The 21,465-nt window shown below is 36.5% G+C and overlaps 1 protein-coding gene across 1 annotated transcript in view; it reads left to right on the forward strand.

The window, feature by feature from the left end:
• RMDN2 (regulator of microtubule dynamics 2) overlaps positions 1-21,465 on the forward strand; it is a 79,404-nt gene that overhangs the window by 35,479 nt on the left and 22,460 nt on the right. The window contains exons 3-7 of the mRNA XM_021697608.1: positions 419-593; positions 1,645-1,747; positions 10,047-10,107; positions 17,348-17,423; positions 18,298-18,375. Of these exons, the coding sequence (XP_021553283.1) occupies positions 419-593; positions 1,645-1,747; positions 10,047-10,107; positions 17,348-17,423; positions 18,298-18,375 (493 nt within the window). The remainder of the gene's footprint in view (positions 1-418; positions 594-1,644; positions 1,748-10,046; positions 10,108-17,347; positions 17,424-18,297; positions 18,376-21,465) is intronic.

The following is a 21,465-nucleotide window of genomic DNA, read 5'->3' on the forward strand; positions in this document are numbered from 1 at the left end:
CTGACAAATAAAAAAATAGAATCTTAAAAAAGAAAAATTTTTCTCCAAAGACTGAAAGATATTCACCTATAGTTTCTACTTAGAGTTTAGAAAATTATTTTTAACACTTAATTCCTTTTATCATCCAGAGATATTTTTATAATATTATATGGTAGAGATTCAATTTCATTGTTTTCCATAGGAATAGCCATTTTTTTTCCTGGCCATTCCCTTACTTTCCCAGTGATCTGGCAGGCCAACTCCATCATGCACCACAGCTCCATATATATACAGATCTGCTTCTGGCCTCTTATTTCATCAGTCGCTTATCTGTTCTTGTATTCATAGCATACTGGCTTGTATTTTAAAAGAATCACTCTGCCTATTATAATATAACTTTCAAGAGATTTGATCATTATTTATTATTTCTGAATTTTAGGTATATTACAGCTAATACTGACACAGAAGAACAGAGTTTTCCAGTCCCTAAGGCATTTAACACACACATAGAGGAATTAAATTTAGATGTCCTTCTTCAGAAGGCTGATAATTTACGTATGAATGAATGTAGCAAAATGGAGAGTTTTGAACTACTTTGTGATCACAAAGAAAAGGTAAGAGATATGAGACAATAATGTTTGTATAGTTTTAATTTTTAATTTAATCTGCTGTCCTATTCATGTTATGACTGTAACATTGTGTTACAGTTTACACAAGCTAAATGGTTGATGCAAATTTTTCTATAATCTAACTGAAACTTTTAAAAAGTAAATTATAAGAGTTTATTAGGCTCTAAGATCATGAAAATGAGAACCAGAGGTATGATTATACACATCTATTTTTATTTGATTATTAATTTGCCATATTTGATATGTACTTTATAACAAAGAATAAGACCTGTTGCTTCTGTTGGGGCAGGAAAAGCTACATTTTAAGTTTACTGTCTTAGAGTTATTAGAATAACAGCCATCAGTTTCAATGTGTTTCTACTAATGGTCATTTTTCAACATTTAAGGTTGGGCTGAATTGAGAAAGCCCATCCCTCCCACTACTACCACCAAAGAGAAAGAAAGAAAGAAGGAAAGAAAGGAAGGAAGGAAAAGAAGAGAAGATAAGGAAGGAAGGAAGGGAGGGAGGGAGGGAGGGAGAAAGTTCTCAGTATCCCAATGAGCAATCAATCTTTCTTTCCTGTGAGCAATTTAAGTCTTAAATCCTTTGTCTGAGGATTTAGCAACTCCAAACACAAGAATTATGATTATATTTGTAGGTAAAAAATGTGACTGCTCTTTTGAGTATATGTGATCTTTAATGCTCACTGAGGCATTATAATGAAGGTAGGTAACTTAGAAAGGAAAATAAAAAGAGGATACTATAATCCAGGGAAAACTCGCAGATTCTGGCACCTATCAGTTCTCTCTTATATGTTGGTGTAGAGCTAATGTCTGGGTAACACTCCTTAGTTTTAAGATCTAAATGTAACACTATATTAAATCACATTTTGTAGCCATGAGTATTTGAATTTAAAATGTATGCACATGAATAGATTCAGTCATCCATAAATATCAGTTCACCTGCCTAATTTTTTAAAAGTTGCAGTGGAAAGCATTTATAGTCTGGTCAAGTTACTGAGTTAATCTAATATATTGTTCTATCTTTTCTTTTCAGTTTAGAGATGAAATAGAGTTTATTTGGCGGTTAGTTCGTGCTTACGGAGACATGTATGAGCTATCTACTAACGCACAAGAAAAGAAACATTATGCTAATATCGGTAAGTATTTTGTAAAGATTGATTATCCTCAAGTGACAATCTATCCTCAAGAGACAGGCATTATCTATAACAACCCATTAATGAATTTTAATTAAAGTATCTTAGCTAAAACCAATATGTTTAATCCATTTTAATATATCCTAGTACTGAAAAATAGACATAGTCTAAGGACAGAAAGGGTTTTTTAGGACTAAAGTATATATTCTTTAAAAATGTTTGAGCATATTAGAATAAACAACTGGGGCACCTGGGTGGCTCAGTCGGTTAAGCGTCTGCCTTCGGCTCAGGTCATGATCCCAGGGTCCTGGGATCGAGCCCCATATTGGGCTCCCTGCTTGACAGGAAGCCTGCTTCTCCCTCTCCCGCTCCCCCCTGCTTGTGTTCCCTCTCTCGCTGTCTCTCTCTCTGTCAAATAAATAAATAAAATCTTTAAAAAGAAAGAAAGAAAGAATAAGCAACTGAAAAACTCAAATTTCAGATATTAAAGTTTATAAAATCACAGACAGACAAAACATTCAGAGGTAATATTTGAGGAGCAAAAGAGGCAGAGGATAGTTGTCTTCAGCACAATTAAAATAACCCTCCCTGATTCCTGTAAGGTAGAACTTCAGGTGCCACAGAGAAATAGCTACTCAGGGTTCAATGCTTTTTTTCAAAATTCATCTTGATAAAACAAGATTAGCCTTGAGTCAATCCTCATTTATGCTAAGGGATACAGCATATGGTGGTTTATTATACTGTCCTCTATACTTTTTTGCATATTTTTGAAATTTTCCATAGTAACAACAAAAGTATAACAGCTGGAATGTCAAATCTTTTATATATATCTCACCTTGACTCTCACTGAATATCAAAACCCTTTCTTGCAAAAAGCCCCGTAGCTGCCATTTCTCTGAGCTTCAGCATAGTAATCTGACATCAAAACTTCTTTAATTCTTCTTTTATTCCAAACCTCCTCTTTTCCAAGCTTTCTTTCTCTAAGATAGCATAAGGAAGAAACAGCAAAACATAATGATACCACAGACCTCATTCCAGTCTTGTTCACTGTCATTTTTATTTCCAAGAAGGTAGTATCTCCAAACTCCTTGTAATTGCATTCCTTCCACTTGTAGATTTCCTTGCCCAGTGACTTTTGCACAAAGAGAAAAAACTGATTTATGTTTGTATCTACTGAGAAAATCACAGGATATCTATGTAAACTGTTTCAACATTCATCCATATTACTTTTATTTCCCATAGGCATCATGGGCATCAGGGCTCCTCCTGTGTGTGATAGGAGGTAGAAATGGTAACAAAATCACATGTTCTGGGGTGCCTGGGTGGCTCAGTCATTAAGCGTCTTCCTTCGGCTCAGGTCATGATTCCAGGGTCCTGGGATCGAGCCATGCATCGGGCTCCCTGCTCGGCAGGAAGCCTGCTTCTCCCTCTCCCACTCCCCCTGCTTGTGTTTCCTATCTCACTGTCTCTCTCTCTGTCAAATAAATAAATAAAATCTTTAAAAAAAAAAAAAAATCACATGTTCTCAGCCTCTACACAAGCCGATGGCTTTGTGGGGAAGCAGTATTATTGAAATAACCATACATATAAAGAAACAGACGGAAATCCATTGTGAGGAAAGGAGAATATGGGACGTTAAGGGTGATAACACCAAGGATTTGAAGGCAGGGGCTGGGGGCTGATGAAGAGAAGGCTTTCCTGGGGAAGTAAGAGTCTCACAGAGGTGAAATTACTGGGGATCTCTATTTTTAAATGGAGTAGAATTGTAATTGAGTTAATATATGAGGTGGTAAAAATGGAAAAAGAAATAGGCTGGAGGAAATTGGCGGACAAAAATGGAGCGTAGATTGGAATAGGATCTATTTTAAAAAGAGAGAAACGTTTAAGATGTCAAGAAAAAGGAGTGAAAGCCTCAGAAGCATTCATTCATATATTGAAATATATTAAAAAAGAATTATTTTTCCTCTCCATTTAAGAAATATTTATTTGAAATTACCGTGTCCAGGAACAATGTTAAAATGAGGGGTGGAGGGAAGGAGAGAAGGGAGAGAGGAGGGAGGTGAAGGTGATTAAGACGATTCTACACCAAGGAACTTGCTAGAAAGATCAACATAGAGACAGCCCATCATACCTCAGGGTTCCGGTAGTAAGTGCTTGGGAAAGGTGATGACAAAAATAGGTTCGAGCTGAGCCCAGTGTTGGAGGACACTGGACCTCAGCATGAGGGAGGAGGAAGTGCGAAATATTATTCCCCATAATAGCATACTTAAAATTCTTTAAAAAAAAAAAAAAGAGTGGGGGGGTGGCACCTGGGTGGCTCAGTCAGTTAAGCATCTGCCTTTGGCTCAGGTCATGATCTCAGGGTCCTGGAATCGAGTCCTGCATCGGGCTCCCTGCTCAGCGGGGAGCCTGCTTCTCCCTCTCCCTCTGCCTGCCACTCTGCCTACTTGTGCTTTCTCTCTGTCATTTAAATAAATAAAATCTTTAAAAAAAAATAAAAGTAAAAAATAAAATTGTTATGCCAGGGGAGGAAGATGTGATCGCTGAGGAGTGCAGAATTCTTTCAGGGTACTCATGCTGGGGTGGAGCATTATGCAGCACATCTTTCGAAGTACTCTGATCTTAATTTGTATTCCAAATAAAATATGAATCCTATATCTAAAGGAACATTATTATACTTTCCAGAATTAAATGATCAATACAAGTGCCTCAAATAGACCACAAAGTACAGTGTTGTAAAGGAAACAGCTTTCCTTTCAGACTTCTGGTGCATGGGTGAGGCTGCATGCTCCCCAGCTTCCTTTTATAGTCTCAGGGTAATGGACTCTCTGTTTTAGGCTCGAGAGAGTGCACCCAAAGCTATTTTTGTTCATTTGGCCAAGTAGCTAAAATATTGATTTTGTTTCTTATATTTAAATGTATGTTTAAAATTATGTTTTTCAATCATTTATTTAAAGATTACTCTTTTAATATATGTGTACGATATAATGTCAGTTAGTATTAAAACACTTCACTTTTTTTGTTATCTTATTAATAGGCTCTATGAGCTAATTTATTTATTTATTTTTAAATTTTATGTTATTATGTTATGTTAATCACCACACAGTACATCATTAGTTTTTGATGTAGTGTTCCATGATTCATTGTTTGCATATGACACCCAGTGTTCCATTCAGTACGTGCCCTCTTTAATACCCATCACCAGGCTAACCCATCCCCCCACCCCCCTCCCCTCTAGAACCCTCAGTTTGTTTCTCAGAGTCCATCGTCTCTCATGGTTTTCTCCTCCTCCGATTCCCCCCCTTCATTTTTCCCTTCCTACTATCTTTTTTTTTTTTTAACATATAATGTATTATTTGTTTCAGAGGTACAGGTCTGTGATTCATCAGTCTTACACAATTCACAGCGCTCACCATAGCACATACCCTCCCCAATGTCCATCACCCAGCCACCCCATCCCTCCCACCCCCCATCACTCCAGCAACCCTCAGTTTGTTTCCTGAGATTAAGAACTCCTCATATCAGTGAAATCATATGATACATGTCTTTCTCTGATTGACTTGTTTCGCTTAGCATAATACCTTCTAGTTCCATCCACATCATTGCAAATGGAAAGATTTCGGGGTTTTTTGATGGCTGCATAATATTCCATTGTATATATATACCACATCTTCTTTATCCATTCCTCTGTTGATGGACATCTTGGCTCTTTCCATAGTTTGGCTATTGTGGACATTGCTGCTATAAACATTGGGGTGCACCTTCGGATCACTACATTTGTATCTTTGGGATAAATACCCAGTAGTGCAATTGCTGAGTTGTAGGGTAGCTCTATTTTCAACTTTTTGAGGAACCTCCATATTGTTTTCCAGAGTGGCTGCACCAGCTTGCATTCCCACCAACAGTGTAGGAGGGTTCCCCCTTCTCTCCACATCCTCGCCAACACTGTCATTTCCTGACTTGTTAATTTTAGCCATTCTGACTGGTGTGAGGTGGTATCTCATTGAGGTTTTGATTTGGATTTCCCTGATGCCGAGCAATGTTGAGCACTTTTTCATGTGTCTGTTGGCCATTTGGATGTCTTCTTTGGAAAAATGTCTGTTCATGTCTTCTGCCCATTTCTTGATTGTGTTATTTGTTCTGTGGGGGTTGAGTTTGATAAGTTCTTTATAGATTTTGGATACTAGCCCTTTATCTGATATGTCATTTGCAAATATCTTCTCCCATTCTGGCAGTTGTCTTTTGGTTTTGTTGACTGTTTCCTTTGCTGTGCAAAAGCTTTTTATCTTGATGAAGTCCCAATAGTTCATTTTTGCCCTTGCTTCCCTTGCCTTTGGCGATGTTTCTAGGAAGAAGTTGCTGCGGCTGAGGTCAAAGAGGTTGCTGCCTGTGTTCTCCTCTAGGATTTTGATGGATTCCTGTCTCACATTTAGGTCTTTCATCCATTTTGAGTCTACTTTTGTGTGTGGTGTAAGGAAATGGCCCAGTTTCATTCTTCTGCATGTGGCTGTCCAATTTTCACAACACCATTTGTTGAAGAGACTGTCTTTTTTCCATTGGACATGCTTTCCTGCTTTGTCGAAGATTAGTTGACCATAGAGTTGAGGGTCCATTTCTGGGCTCTCTGTTCTGTTCCGTTGATCTATGTGTCTGTTTTTGTGCCAATACCGTACTGTTTTGATGATTACAGCTTTGTAATAGAGCTTGAAGTCCGGAATTGTGATGCCACCAGCTTTGCTTTTCTTTTTCAACATTCTTCTGGCTATTTGGGGTCGTTTCTGGTTCCATACAAATTTTAGGATTATTTGTTCCATTTCTTTGAAAAAAGTGGATGGTATTTTGATAAGGATTGCATTAAATGTGTAGATTGCTCTAGGTAGCATTGACATCTTCACAATATTTGTTCTTCCAGTTCCATGAGCATAGAACGTTTTTCCATTTCTTTGTGTCTCCCTCAATTTCTTTCATGAGTATTCTATAGTTTTCTGAGTACAGATTCTTTGCCTCTTTGGTTAGATTTATTCCTAGGTATCTTATGGTTTTGGGTGCAATTGTAAATGGGATCGACTCTTTAATTTCTCTTTCTTCTGTCTTGTTGTTGGTGTATAGAAATGCAACTGATTTCTGTGCATTGATTTTATATCCTGCCACTTTACTGAATTCCTGTATGAGTTCCAGCAGTTTTGGGGTGGAGCCTTTTGGGTTTTCCACATAAAGTATCATATCGTCAGCAAAGAGTGAGAGTTTGACTTCTCTGCCAATTCGGATGCCTTTTATTTCTTTTTGTTGTCCGATTGCTGTGGCTAGGACTTCTAATACTATGTTGAATAGCAGTGGTGATAGTGGACATCCCTGCCGTGTTCCTGACCTTAGGAGAAAAGCTCTGTTTTTCCCCCATTGAGAATGATATTTGCTGTGGGTTTTTCATAGATGGCTTTTATGATATTGAGGTATGTACCCTCTATCCCTACACTGTGAAGAGTTTTAATCAAGAAAGAATGCTGTACTTTGTCAAATGCCTTTTCTGCATCTACTAAGAGGATCATATGGTTCTTGTTCTTTCTTTTATTAATGTGTCACATTGATTGATTTGCGGATGTTGAACCAACCTTGCAGCCCAGGGATAAATCCCACTTGGTCATGGTGAATAATCCTTTTAATGTACTGTTGGATCCTATTGGCTAGTATTTTGGTGAGAATTTTCACATCCATGTTCATCAGGGATATTGGTCTGTAATTCTCCTTTTTGATGGGGTCTTTGTCTGGTTTTGGGATCAAGGTAATGCTGGCCTCATAAAATGAGTTTGGAAGTTTTCCTTCCATTTCCATTTTTTGGAACAGTTTCAGAAGAATAGGTATTAATTCTTCTTTAAATGGTATTTGGTAGAATTTCCCTGGGAAGGCATCTGGCCCTGGGCTCTTGTTTGTTGGGAGATGTTTGATTACTGCTTCAATTTCCTTAGTGGTTATGGGTCTGTTCAGGTTTTCTATTTCTTCCTGGTTCAGTTTTGGTAGTTTATACATCTCTAGGAATGCATCCATTTCTTCCAGATTATCTAATTGGCTGGCATATAGTTGCTCATAATATGTTCTTATAATTGTTTGTATTTCTTTGGTGTCGGTTGTGATCTCTCCTCTTTCATTCATGATTTTATTTATTTGGGTCGTTTCTCTTTTCTTTTTGATAAGTCTGGCCAGGGGTTTATCAATCTAATTAATTCTTTCAAAGAACCAGCTCCTAGTTTTGTTGATCTGTTCTACTGTTCTTTTGGTTTCTATTTCATTGATTTCTGCTCGGATCTTTATTATTTCTCTTCTCCTGCTGGGTTTAGGCTTTATTTGCTGTTCTTTCTCCAGCTCCTTTAGGTGTAGGGTTAGGTTGTGTATTTGAGACCTTTCTTGTTTCTTGAGAAAGGCTTGTATTGCTATATACTTTCCTCTTAGGACTGCCTTTGCTGCAAAGATTTTGCAACAGTTGTGTTTTCATTTTCATTTGTGTCCATGATTTTTTTCAATTCTTCTTGAATTTCTTGGTTGACCCATTCATTCTTTAGTAGGATGCTCTTTAGCCTCCATGTATTTGAGTTCTTTCCGACTTTCCTCTTGTGATTGAGTTCTAGTTTCAAAGCATTTTGGTCCGAAAATATGCAGGGAATGATCCCAATCTTTTGATACTGGTTGAGACCTGATTTATGACCTAGGATGTGATCTATTCTGGAGAATGTTCCATGGGCACTAGAGAAGAATGTGTATTCTGTTGCTTTGGGATGGAATATTCTGAATATACCTGTGAAGTCCATTTGGTCCAGTGTGTCATTTAAAGCCTTTATTTCCTTGTTGGTCTTTTGCTTAGATGATCTGTCCATTTCAGTGAGGGGTTGTTAAAGTCCCCTACTATTATTGTATTGTTGTTGGTGTGTTTCTTTGATTTTGTTATTAATTGGCTTATATAATTGGCTGCTCCCATGTTAGGGGCATAGATATTTACAATTGTTAGATCTACTTTAAGTATGATGTAGTGTCCTTCCTCATCTCTTATTGTAGTCTTTGGTTTAAAATCTAATTTGTCTGATATAAGGATTGCCACCCCAGCTTTCTTTTGATGTCCATTAGCATGGTAAATTGTTTTCCACCCCCTCACTTTCAATCTGGAGGTGTCTTTGGGTGTAGAATGAGTCTCTTGCAGACAGCTATCAATGGGTCTTATTTTTTTTTCCAATCTGATACCCTGTGTCTTTTTGGGGGGCATTTAGCCCATTTACATTCAGGGTAAATATTGAAAGATATGAATTTAGTGCCATAAAACACTTCACTTTTTAATTTTTTCCAGTTTAGGTAGATTTCTACACAGGATGGTCCTCTTAATGGATAGAGCTATAAAATACAGAGTGTTCTGCTGTAACAAATTCACAAATAGAATAATTTTAGAATAAAAGATCCTTATTTATAAAGATTATCTCATCCCCTTATTTAGAAGAGCATTTTGCAGATCACTGGATATTCTCTTCAAGGCAACAACAACAAAAATGTGGGGCAGAGTAAAAGGAGATGGTATAAGACAAAGCAGCCCATTTTTGAAAAAGATTTTCAGAATGTTGCTCAGTTTTGTTGCAAGCATTTTGACTTTTCAGGCCAATAGACAAACCTATCCAAAGTAATTATGACCTTATGAAAAGTTATCCTAAAACTAAGGGAAATGATTTGGGACGATTATTTATGTACAGAGCCTGTTCATTGTTGTGCATGATTAGGTAGGCACTTCTCTGGGAAGCCTTCTCTTTAGATGGACTTAGTTACTCTGTTCTCTGCCTTGCTCTCTCTTTCTTCATCTCGCTTTTAGTTTTTGCATGCATTTTGTTTGCTTCTATACCTGCTTTCTACTGAAATGTGAACCCTTGGAAGTCAAAAACTGTGTCTTAATTTGACTTTTTATTCCTAGAGGTTATGATGTGGCACTTAGAAGGCATGCAGTAAATGTTGGTTAATTACAGAACAGTCTTTATTAATGCTTTCAAATAATGATTGAATGACTTTTCCTGCACTTGGTTACATCACTTAATCCAGTGAGCTTAAAACTTGAGCATACAACAGAATCTCTAGAGGCTAGTTAAAACAGATTGTTGAGCCCAGACTTTGTTCGGAAATGGGTCTCCCTTGTAGCCCCATATTTGCTTTTCTAACAAGTTCCCAGGTGATGCTTCTGCTTTGGGGACCATATTTTGGGAACCACTGACTTAATTCAGTAATTCACCTCCCACCAACTCGCATGAAGGTACTAAATGTAAGAATATTTGTCTTTCAGGAAAGACGTTAGGGGAAAGAGCGATCACTACAGCACCCACGAATGGACATTGTCATCTGTGGTAAGTACATAGAACTTACGCAGTCTTTTAAAATTTTCATATACCTCTATATAAGTTACAATTGATTTTTAAGGTATTATTGACTCATTTTACCTGTCACATTCACTGAAAAATCTATTTAGTAGATAGCACAGTAACTGTTCTTATTCTTATGTATTTTGTAGTATGTACATTTTAAATACATTCACTGAAAATTTCATAAGTGAATCTACCAAGTGCAGCGCCTTTGAACATGATAAATTCTAATTAAATATAATTTAACGTTTTGTTTGGAAACAACTACTGAAGTGATACCATGTTCCTAAATGAAATGTTGGAAGAATGCTTCAAAGAATAAAAGCATGTCACTCATTTCTTATACCTTAGTGAGTCCATGTGTACAAATTCTACAGGTCAAAGAGAAGCCACTTTTAATATAAGAAATATAATATAAGAAAGCTCAAAGGGAATTTAATTTGTGGGGTAGGTGAATATCCTTGGGGAAACAAAATTATTCTTGAATATGTTTTGTTTTGGATCCTTTGTATGTTTAAAATTATAAAACACAAATAAGAAGAAATATATTGTTTTAAATTAACACTCTGTGGTTGCATTTTTTTTAAAGATTTTATTTATTTATTTAAGAGAGAAAAAGAGCATGAGCCGGGTGAGGGGCAGAGGGAGAAGCAGACTCCCCACTGAGCAGGAAGCCCAGTGCGGGGATCATCACAACCTGAGCCAAAAGCAGACACAACCAGCCGAGCCACCCAGGCGCCCCTGTGGTTGCATTTTTACATCTTTTAGTTCCTTACGGCAATACTGGTACTTCAGGTGCTAGGAAGATAACAATAATAAATTAATTTGTGACCCTTCTCTCAGACCTAGGCTTCCAAAAATCTACTTCTCTTCAGGATTATTTTTATTCTTCTGGAGCACTTTTAGAAAAAAGTCTCTCTCAAAATGGCTCCCTTTCTGCAGGTCCGCATTTGCCCCATAGGAAATTCATTTTCATTCCACCAGCTAACTCTGAAATGCAAACCATTTTCCCAAAGCAGACCTGTTTCTTTACTCTGCCACCAGCAGGGGGAGCTCCACTCACACGCTCATCTTAAAGCTTCTCTGGTTCGGAGTCCCCTAAGGGACACGGGCCAAAATAATCAAGTCTTTTGATCTGCCCTCACTTGGCTTAAGATGAGGCGGAAACCTCCCTCCTAACCCCGTCCCATGAGAAGGTGGGAGGTAGAACCCACAGTCCCCTAACAATGCTATCCACAGGAATCCTTTACTTTCCCTTCTATAGCCTGGAGAAGGGTGAAGGGCTGAGCCTGGCAGAACCTGTGAATCATTTCCTTAGCATGTCATGTACTGGCAATAGAGCATCTTGTTTTAGGAACTGGAGCACCTAATAAAGTATTGTTCTATGCCCCTGGTACCTCTGCCACAACTCTAGGAGAAAGGCAGTTTTGCAGTTAACATCCTGGTACATATCTTTAAGATCATTTTCCCAGTATGCAAGGGTCTTGGCTATTATTTATATAGCCAAATATACCTTCCCATCTAATTTGCACATTAGTATTAATAAATTAACATATGTATGCATTAAGGTACTTCTGTTCTTCCACTTTTAGTCGTAACTAATGAATTTGTACTGATAAGCCACACGCTCTTCATCTCCTTTGATACTGGAGCTGTTTGGGAGCTGGTTGGCCAGGTTTAGATGCAGAAAGAACCCCCAAGCCCTACTCTTTTTTTTTTTTTTTAAATTAAAACATAGGCTTTATATTTTCATCACAAAGATGGCTGATATTATTAATTTTCAACAGATATCCAGGAAGAACAACAGTTTATTAGCAAATAAACTGTTTCAGTGAGCTATTGTCACAATAATGCTGAATGGTGCATATGGTTTTAAACCACAGTCATCTATCCTTCGGGATGTGCATGGCTTGCACAGCCCTGCTGTACACCTCTCAGCCTCTTTCTGAGATGAGCCACCTAGATGGGGCATGTTCTTTTTTTTTTTTTAATTTTTTTATTCTTATATTATCCCCATACATTACATCATTAGTTTTAGATGTAGTGTTCCATGATTGTTTGTGCATAACACCCAGTGCTCCATGCAGAACGTGCCCTCAATACCCATCACCAGGCTAACCCATCCTCCCACCCCCCTCCCCTCTAGAACCCTCAGTTTGTTTTTCAGAGTCCATCGTCTCTCATGGTTCGTCTACCCCTCCGATTTCCCCCGCTTCATTCTTCCCCTCCCGCTACCTTCTTCTTCTTCTTTTTTTTTTCTTAACATATATTGCATTATTTGTTTCAGAGGTACAGATCTGAGATTCAACAGTCTTGCACAATTCACAGCGCTTACCAGAGCACATACCCTCCCCAGTGTCTATCACCCAGTCACCCCCTCCCTCCCACCCCACCCCCCACTCCAGCAACCCTCAGTTTGTTTCCTGCGATTAAGAATTCCTCATATCAGTGAGGTCATATGATACATGTCTTTCTCTGTTTGACTTATTTCGCTCAACATAATACCCTCCAGTTCCATCCACGTCGTTGCAAATGGCAAGATCTCATTCCTTTTGATGGCTGCATAATATCCCATTGTATATATATACCACATCTTCTTTATCCATTCATCTGTTGATGGACATCTTGGCTCTTTCCACAGTTTGGCTATTGTGGACACTGCTGCTATAAACATCGGGGTGCACGTACCCCTTCGGATCCCTACTTTTGTATCTTTGGGGTAAATACCCAGTAGTGCAATTGCTGGATCATATCCCCAAGCCCTACTCTTAACTCTGAGCTCCTCCTCCTCATCCACATCCTCCCCCTCCCACGGCATTGCTCTTCCTCTGTTGTCCTCTTCCTTCTCCCACACATAGATCTGCATCCATGAAGAATCACATTTAAAATGTACAGTGGATTTCAATCCTTAGTTTGAGGGCATTTATCTGTGTAAGCTTCAAATTTTCATAGAGGAACAATGTTGTGTCTTCTCTGGGGGCTTCATAAGTACCTTGATATCTATCTTGTAAGAAGAAATTATACATAACTCTGCCCTAGTAGGCTACCCAGTCTGTTGTATGCTAGCCTGGCTACTTTTCTTTTGTTCATCTTCTTTCACTTTTTGTTGTGAATGGATTGCCTTGTTTACAACTATGGTATTTGACTCCAAATTTAAATCTTATATATACACACACACACACACACAGAGTAATGATCCAATTGTGTTGCACATGATTTCTTATTCAGTATCAGTTTTAAATTAAAAAAGAATGTTAAAATCTATTCAGTTGATAAAATTTAACAAATTCAAATGTCAATTTTATCTTAGTTCTTAGAATGTATTATAATGTATGTAGCGAATACAAGAGTTTTCATTCAGTTACATAGGAGAGGTTTAGGGTCATTATAAAAGAGAAATTAAAATTTTGACTTGAGAAGCAGTGGTTAAAATTTAGCTTAACTGATTCCATGATTAATTGTAGTAAAATATCATTAAAAAATCTTTTTCAGGATGTTAAGACATATTCTCATTCATTCAGCATAAATGACAAACTACGGTCCAAGGCCAACTGCCTATTTTTGTAGTTTTATTGGTGCCCAGCCACACCTGTGCATTTGTGTATAGCAATGAGGTTGAATAGTTGCGACCTTGACTATCTGACCCCAAAGCTTAAAATGTTTGCTACAAATTCTGTTGTTTTTGTTGTACCCAGCCTAAAATACTTCTAGAACCAAGAGAGTAAAGTCACTGTGGATTTACAGTTTGTTAGCACAATAGGCCTGACCTTAATTACAAATAATGTCTTACATATTTGTTGTGCTCTACTGTTCACAAATTATATCCACATGCCTTACAGCACATGAGTCACAGAACAACCTGTTTCCATTTTATAGATAAGGTAGTGTGTCTAGGGGGTGTATGGGGGGAATATGCTGATTAGTATGCAAGAGTCACACAATAAATAGAAAAACAAAAACCAGATCTTTTATTCTTACTCAGTATTTTTTCTATTACATTATTTTTCCACTGCTTTCCCACAGTATAAATAGCATTTGTGCTGAATCAGAAGTATGCAGGGAAACTAATGGGGTTATTTTAGTAGTTGTTAAAACAAGAATGTTGGTCATTTATTAAAGATATATTCAATATCAATGCAAAGAAAATCAGAATTTTTGTCAAAGCCTGTATGGTGAGAATGACCTCTAGGTGGAGGTAATAGACCATATTGTGAATTAACATTCTTCAGAGTTCCGGTCCACTTGAGATGGTTCACAAAATAAAATTTTAAATTACATGTTTAAAGATGAACAGCATAAAAGAACAAAAACACAGAGATACACAGAGACATAAGTGGAACTGATCGCCAGAAAAGAAGTGATGATCCTTTGAGAAAAAGTGGTCAGATGAACTTTGAACTTAGGATATGACAGAAGATAGACAATATTTTAGACTTTAAAGAAACAGACTTCAAGGGGTGCCTGGGTGGCTCAGTCGGTTAAGCATCCGATTCTTGATCTCAGCTCAGAAAAAAAAAGAAAAGAAAGAAACAGACTTCAAAAAAGATTATGAAAAGCATTAAGACTGATTATTTATAAGGGAAATACTCATATTTCATATAATGGTATTCATAAGTCCTAGGGGTTTTTTTTTCCCTTTTGTCCTCACTCAGAGTAGCTTAAAGAGAGTTTGGTGACAGAGCAGTGTCTGTGCCTAATGCTGCGCACGAAGTCATTCTGACGCTGATGTTTAGCATCAGTAGATAATGGATCCCACCACTCCAGATCAGTGAACATACATTATTTTCTTTTGATTCCAGCACAGATATTTGAGTTGTTCTATAAATCTCTGGATTAGAAAGTTCAAATAGATCCTTCAGATTTTTCTAAAAATGTGACATGATTTGTTTTTTATTTCTTTGCCAGCATGTAGAGTAGGGAAATTGAGCTAGTATATCTGGATTTAAGCAAGGCATTCATGTAAGTTTACCAATAACATTCTTGTGGACAAGATGTAAAAATGTGGGCAAGCCTCTGGGTTACCCACATAGAGAGAAGGGTTCAAGCCTCAGCTATTCAACAGAATAACTGTTGGCAACATCATTGTCAAGCTGGTGGTGATTCTAGGGTTTCAGATCTGTATCTTAGACACTAGAGTGTTCGGTAATTTTGTCAGTGGGTAAAGATATAATAGATATGTTTATAAAAGTTGCAAGTAACACAGAACTAGGAGGAAGAGGATGTATGACAAATGACAATAGTAATTCAAAAGATTTTCACATGTGTGAATTAATAGGGATAAATGTGGAAGGAGGGATGGAGAGAAAAGTGTCAACATTTAACTTAGGGAAAAACAGACAAGAATTTGAATAAAGCATGGAGTTTAGTTAATAATAATGTACTACTATTGGTACATTGTAAAAATTATGTATCAGTATTGTTTGACAGTATTGGTACACCTGTGATAAATGTACTCTAGTAATGTAAGATGTAAACAGTAGGGAAAACCCAATATGGGTATATGGGAACTCTCTCTAACATCTTTGCAATCTCAGGCTATTTTAAAATAAAAGCTTATTTTTTTAAAAAGTGGCCTAAGGTTTTAAGTCCAAATGCGTCAGAAAATGATAATGCCCATACAAAAATGGGAGAATTTGGGGAAGTAGTTGTATGGAATTTTGCTCCACTTTCTGGAACTCCCCGGGAGGAGTGATAGAACAAAATGCCAGAGAATTTCAAAAGAACATGGTGAGGCTGGAGGTGACAATAGCAGTTTTACAAGGAAACTCATGAGTCTTTTTCCAGTCATCTTTCCTACATGCTCGATCTCTGGTGGGTGCAGAGATGTATGTGTAATGTAGTCTGGTTATGGAATTTGTGAGTAGTAGTATCTCCTAATCTAGTTAAGTTCTCAGATCACTTTTGATAGCTTGGTTTAGTCATCATTCTTGTTTGTACTCTAGCAGATTTGGTTGATTATATAGAAACTGAAAATTCAGAGGTCAAACTAGTCATAACTGAAAAGTGGCTGTTTTATTGGTTGTCGTAAGTTGTGTGAATTATGTGATCTTTTGTGTTCAGGAAGGGTCTTACTGTTCCAAATTAAGAAAATCGTTCACTTCATTTTTGTACTTGAAAGTTATGCTTATCTACAGAAATGATTGAGATAAATACCCAAAATTACATCTTTCATTTCAGTTATGACAATGCAAGTAAAAATTAATACTTACTCTTGAAATATTTAGGTAAATGAATATTTTGCCTCAGACAGAAACACTCTGAAATACTCTGGAGATTTTGCACAGACAGAAACATTCTAGATATAAAAAGTAATATATCCCAGATTTTGGAGTGAGCAAATTGCTGAACAAATATTGCACCCAATTTATGTCAGATAATTATTTTTTTTTTAAAGATTTTATTTATTTATTTGAGACAGAGAGAATGAGAGAGACAGAGAGCACATGAGAGGGGATAGGGTCAGAGGACGAAGCAGACTCCCCGCCGAGCAGGGAGCCCGATGCGGGACTCGATCCAGGGACTCCAGGATCATGACCTGAGCCGAAGGCAGTCGCTTAACCAACTGAGCCACCCAGGCGCCCTATGTCAGATAATTATTGATGTAACTTTTGTATTCCCCGTGGGGGGGGGAAGTAAACAATTAATGGGATGCGCTATTCTAATATGCAGTGTTTCCAAGGAAAGATTGAAGGTCATGGGGAATTTTTCGGAAAAGTGTATTCTGAAATTACCTTTGACATTGTTTTAGTCATGATATTTATTTTTGTTTTCAGATGACGTTAAGGGAGGCTGTGAAATTTTTCTTTTTCTTTTTATTAAGGAGGAACAGGGATATCATGATACAATATATTTTTCAATTTATTACTTGTGTGACTAGACCTTTTCAGAGAGCCTCTTTGTGACTTTGCTGTTGATGATGGTGATAGCAGAAGTTCATATTTCTTGGAACTCACTATGTGCCGGGTAGTAGTCTAAACACTTATGTGTTTTGGGTGTTTTGCCCTCACGACATACATATGAGATAGATGGTGTTAGTCTCCCCAGTTATAGGTGAGGAAACTGGCCTCATGTTCATGTCAGGTGTTTTTTATTTTTAGGGCCCTTGCATCTATATGACTACTTCTCTCAAATATTAATGAATGCTTTAGAGATATTTTTTAAATGTTACATTTGGTGGTATTTGATTAAAAGTTCACACGCTATTCACTGTTTTTACCCTTTTCAGGTATGCGGTTTTGTGTGGCTATGTATCTGAGTTTGAGGGCTTACAAAACAAAATCAACTATGGACATCGCTTCAAGGTATTTCTTGATATTAAAAATATTTTAATGTAGCTATATGTTCCCTTAAAAGATATAAATCAAATTATTCAATGAATTAATCTTAAGGAATTTATCTTTTTTATTTAAATGAAGCGACAGTTTTTTCATCATACTGTGTGAAAAAGAATGAAACTATATGGGAGATTGAGGATTATTATTATTCTGGATCTTGAAAGAAGTCACATAGCAGATGAGTATTACTTTTTCTAAGACTGAGGATTAGTCTTTTGGTCATGAACTCACCAACATCATCAACATGACTGGAACTAATTAGTCAACACTTCTTGCGTATTGATTTGGTGGGAGGAATAGAATCCAATCTAAGACTTAAACTTAACATGATAAGTGAATAAAATAAATAATGTATATGTACATCATTTATAATGTACCTCTAGCTTTGATAGCTCAATATAAATGGTCAGAGTTTGCCTTCCAGCTCCCTGTAACAATTATAATAATGTCAGGGGAGTAGATTCCTCCACCACCTAGCTCTGCTATTCTTTCCCCCGTTATATCCCCATCACTTGATATTTGCAAACATGCTTCCTAATAGTAAGTATTAGCTAGGCAAGGCATGGGAAGACAAAAATGTCACTCGGATGTTTTCTATTTTTATGTGACATTTGCCTTTAAATTATCCATAGTTTAATTAAATCATAGTCACAATCTGGTTCTACTTGTGAGCAGTCATTCCTGATAATTGAATTATTGATAAGACTTACTTGTATTAATGATAGGGATTGAGGAGGAGAACCAAACAACAGTGTAAAGCCCCTTTGAACTTACTAGGCATACTTCCATTCAATGCTACCTGGAATCTGAGTGATGGTATTTGTTTTGGATTTTTTTTCAGGAACATCTAGATAAAGCAATCCAATTTTTACCTGAAGAACCCTTTTTGTATTACCTCAAAGGAAGATACTGTTATACTGTGAGTTGAGTGTTTTGATCTATAAATCTTGTTTAAATATACTATGATTACGGGATATATTTCCAATGAACACTTATTCTTTAAGTGTTTTACCTAGTGCCTACTGTAGGGAAAATGATAAAATGAGTACATATTTTATGAGTTTATGATTGATTTGTTTATATACTGTGTTACATACAGTATATGATTTTATATATATATATGTGTGTGTATGTGTGTGTGTGTGTATATACACACACATATATATCTGTATTTTTCGCCTGACCACCTCTCTGTTTCCCCTGGCAGCAATCACATGTCCCCTCTGTGCTCTCAGTTGGTGATCAGCCACCTACACACATGTGTACTACTCTTTGTCTTGTGAGAGGGCTTTTTTATTTATCAGAGCATGTTGAGCATAAATTATGTGCCCACTGTTCTTGTCTTCAAAGAACTGAATTTAGAAAGACACATGAAACATATAGAAATAAATCAAGGCAGCTAGCTAGTCTAAGATCCAGTGTCTTAAATGACGTTAGTTTATAGAGAATTAACAGAATGTGAAAATCTATCTTAAGAGATGCATGAAAAATTATTCTGAAGAGAAATGCTATTTCTGAATGAAAAAATTAGCATAAGCAAAAGAAGAAGCTTTTTAATTGAGGTTTGAGGATTAAGAATGGAGAAGGAAGCTCTTTTATTGAACACCTGCTATGTATCAACTGTGTGTCAAATCCTTAAAGCATCCCTGTAAGCAGTTTTTATTATGCCAGTTTTAAATATTAGGAATCTGAGTCTTCATTAAGGTAGAAGACCCCTCAAGCTTAAAAACCATTGACCCAACCTCACATGAGTCTGGGGCTTGAATGTACATTATTTGTTTAGGCTTAAAAGAAAAAAATCTGGAAAGACCACATCTACATGGAGGTTAAATAACATGCTACTAAACAGTGAATGGATCAACCAAGAAATCAAAGAAGAAATAAAAAAACACATGGAGACAAATGAAAATGAAAACACAATAATCCAAAATCTTTGAGATGCAGCAGAAGTGATTCTAAGAGGGAAGTGTATAGCAACACAGGCCTACCTCCAGAAACAAGAAAAATCTCAAACAACCTAAGCTTACACCTAAAAGAGCTAGAAAAAAGGAGAACAAAACCCAAATACAGCAGAAGGAAGGAAATAATGATTAGAGCAGAAATAAATGATATTGAGACTAAAAAAAAAAAATAGAATGGATCAATGAAATCAGGATTGGTTCTTTGAACAGATAAACAAAATTGATAAATCTCTAGCCAGACTCATCCAAAAAAAAAAAAAAAGGACCCAAATAAACAAAATCAGAAACAAAAAGAGGAGAAATAACAACTGACCCCACAGAAAAAGGATTATAAGAGAATATTGTGAAAAGTTATATGCCAACAAACTGGACAACCTAGAAGAAATGGATAAATTCCTAGAAACATAAAACTTACTGAAACTGAAACAGGAAGAAATAGAAAATTTGAACGGACCAATTACCAGCAATGAAATTGAATCAGTAATCAAAAAACTCCCAACAAAAAAAGTCCAGATGTCTTCACAGGTGAATTCTATCATATATTTAAAGAAGAGCTAATACCTGTTCTTCTTAAACTTTTCTAAAAAATAGCACAGGAAGGAAAACCGAATTCATTCTAATAGGTAAGCATTATCCTGATTCCAAAACCAGTTAAAGACACAACAACAAAAAAGAAGTACAGGCCAATATCTCTGATGAACATAGATGCAAAAATCCTCAACAAAATATTAGCAAGACAAATCCAACAATACATTCAAAAAATCATATTCACCATGATCAGTGGGATTTATTCCTGGAATGCAAGGGTGGTTCAGCATTTGCAAATCAATCAGTGTGATACATCACATTATTAAGAGAAAGGATAAAAACCATATGATCATTTCAATAGATGCAGAAAAAGCATTTGACAGAGTACAATATCCATTCATGATAAAAACCCTCAACAAAGTTGGTTTAGAGGGAACATACCTCAACATAATAAAGGCCTTATATGAAAAATCCACAGCTAATGTTTTATACTCAGTGGTGAAAAACAGAGCTTTTCCCCTAAGATCAGGAGCAAGACAGGGATGCCCATTCTCACTACTTTTATTCAACATAGTACTGTAAGTCCTAGCCACAGCAATCAGATAAGGGGAAGAAATAAAAAGTTTCCAAATTAGTAAGGAAGAAGTAAAAAATTTCACTATTCACAGATGAGATGATACTATATATAGAAAACCCTAAGGACTCCACCAAAAAACTACTAGAACTCATAAATGAATTCAGTAAGATCACAGGATACAAAATCCCCATGTACAGAAATCTGTTGCATTTCTAAAAAGCAGAAAGAGATATTAAGAAAACAATCCCATTTATAATCACAAAAATAATAAAATACCTAAGAATAAACTTAACCAAAGAGGTAAAAAGACCTGTACTCTGAAAACTATAAAAAATTGATGAAAGAAATTAAAGATGACCCAAAGAAATAGGAAGACATTCCATGCTTATGGATTGAAAGAACAAATACTGTCAAACTGTCTATACTACCCAAAGCAATCTATAGACTTAATGCAATCCCTAGCAAAGTACCAACAGCATTTTTCACAGAACTAGAACAAACAATCCTAAAATTTGTATGGAACCACCCAAATAGCCAAAGCAATCTTGAAAAAGGAAAACAAGATTGGCAGTATCACAATTCCAGGTTTCAAGTTATATTACAAAGCTGTATTAAACAAAACAGTGTGTTACTCACACAAAAATAGATGCATAGATCAATAGAACAGAATAGAAAGCCCAGAAGCAAACCCACAATTACTTGGTCAATTAATCTTCGACAAAGGGAGACAAGAATATACAATGGGAAAAAGATAGTCTCTTCAACAAATGATATTGGGAAAACTGAACAGCTACATGCAAAAGAATGAAACTGGACCACTTTCTTACATCATATACCACAAAAACTCAAAATGGACTAAAGACCTAAATGTGAGGCCTGAAACCATAAAAATCCTAGCAGGGAGCACAGATAGTAATTTCTCTGACATTGGCCATAACAATAT

The sequence above is a fragment of the Neomonachus schauinslandi genome, chromosome 10 (assembly GCF_002201575.2).
Source record: "Neomonachus schauinslandi chromosome 10, ASM220157v2, whole genome shotgun sequence".
Classification (NCBI taxonomy): domain Eukaryota; kingdom Metazoa; phylum Chordata; class Mammalia; order Carnivora; family Phocidae; genus Neomonachus; species Neomonachus schauinslandi.